The following is a 361-nucleotide window of genomic DNA, read 5'->3' on the forward strand; positions in this document are numbered from 1 at the left end:
TCAAATCACATTCATATAAATTTATATAATGTATATGTTTGCATAATTGACAATTGTGTTTAAAGTCATCACATGTGCATGAATACATGTGAACACAGACATTACATGCACGACACACTAAAAGGCAACACTTTGACTGAAGGAGTTTATAAATCGAATATGTATTATAACCACTTTTAACTTCCCAACTACTCTCACTTATGACCTGAACTGCAAATTTACTTGCCTTTGCCTCCTGATGCCTTTTAAAAATGTTTTGATGGGACACGGTGTTTTTCCCTTTTACCATTTTTATTACTCTTCCAATACTCTGATTTCTTATGTATTTTAAAACAGTGTGCAGCCCTTTATCCAAACGTTT

The 361-nt window shown here is 32.7% G+C and overlaps 1 protein-coding gene across 1 annotated transcript in view; it reads right to left on the reverse strand.

Moving 5' to 3' along the window:
• Window positions 1-41: 41 nt before the first annotated feature.
• The window catches only part of LOC125504961, a gene marked incomplete at both ends in the record, with an annotated part of 952 nt that continues 632 nt past the window's right edge, over window positions 42-361 (reverse strand). The window contains 1 exon segment of the mRNA XM_048667787.1: window positions 42-361. Within this exon segment, the coding sequence (XP_048523744.1) occupies window positions 42-361 (320 nt within the window).

Source organism: Dendroctonus ponderosae, unplaced genomic scaffold (assembly GCF_020466585.1).
Source record: "Dendroctonus ponderosae isolate FM_Combo_2020 unplaced genomic scaffold, Dpon_F_20191213v2 Dpon_F_20191213_1, whole genome shotgun sequence".
Classification (NCBI taxonomy): Eukaryota; Metazoa; Arthropoda; class Insecta; order Coleoptera; family Curculionidae; genus Dendroctonus; species Dendroctonus ponderosae.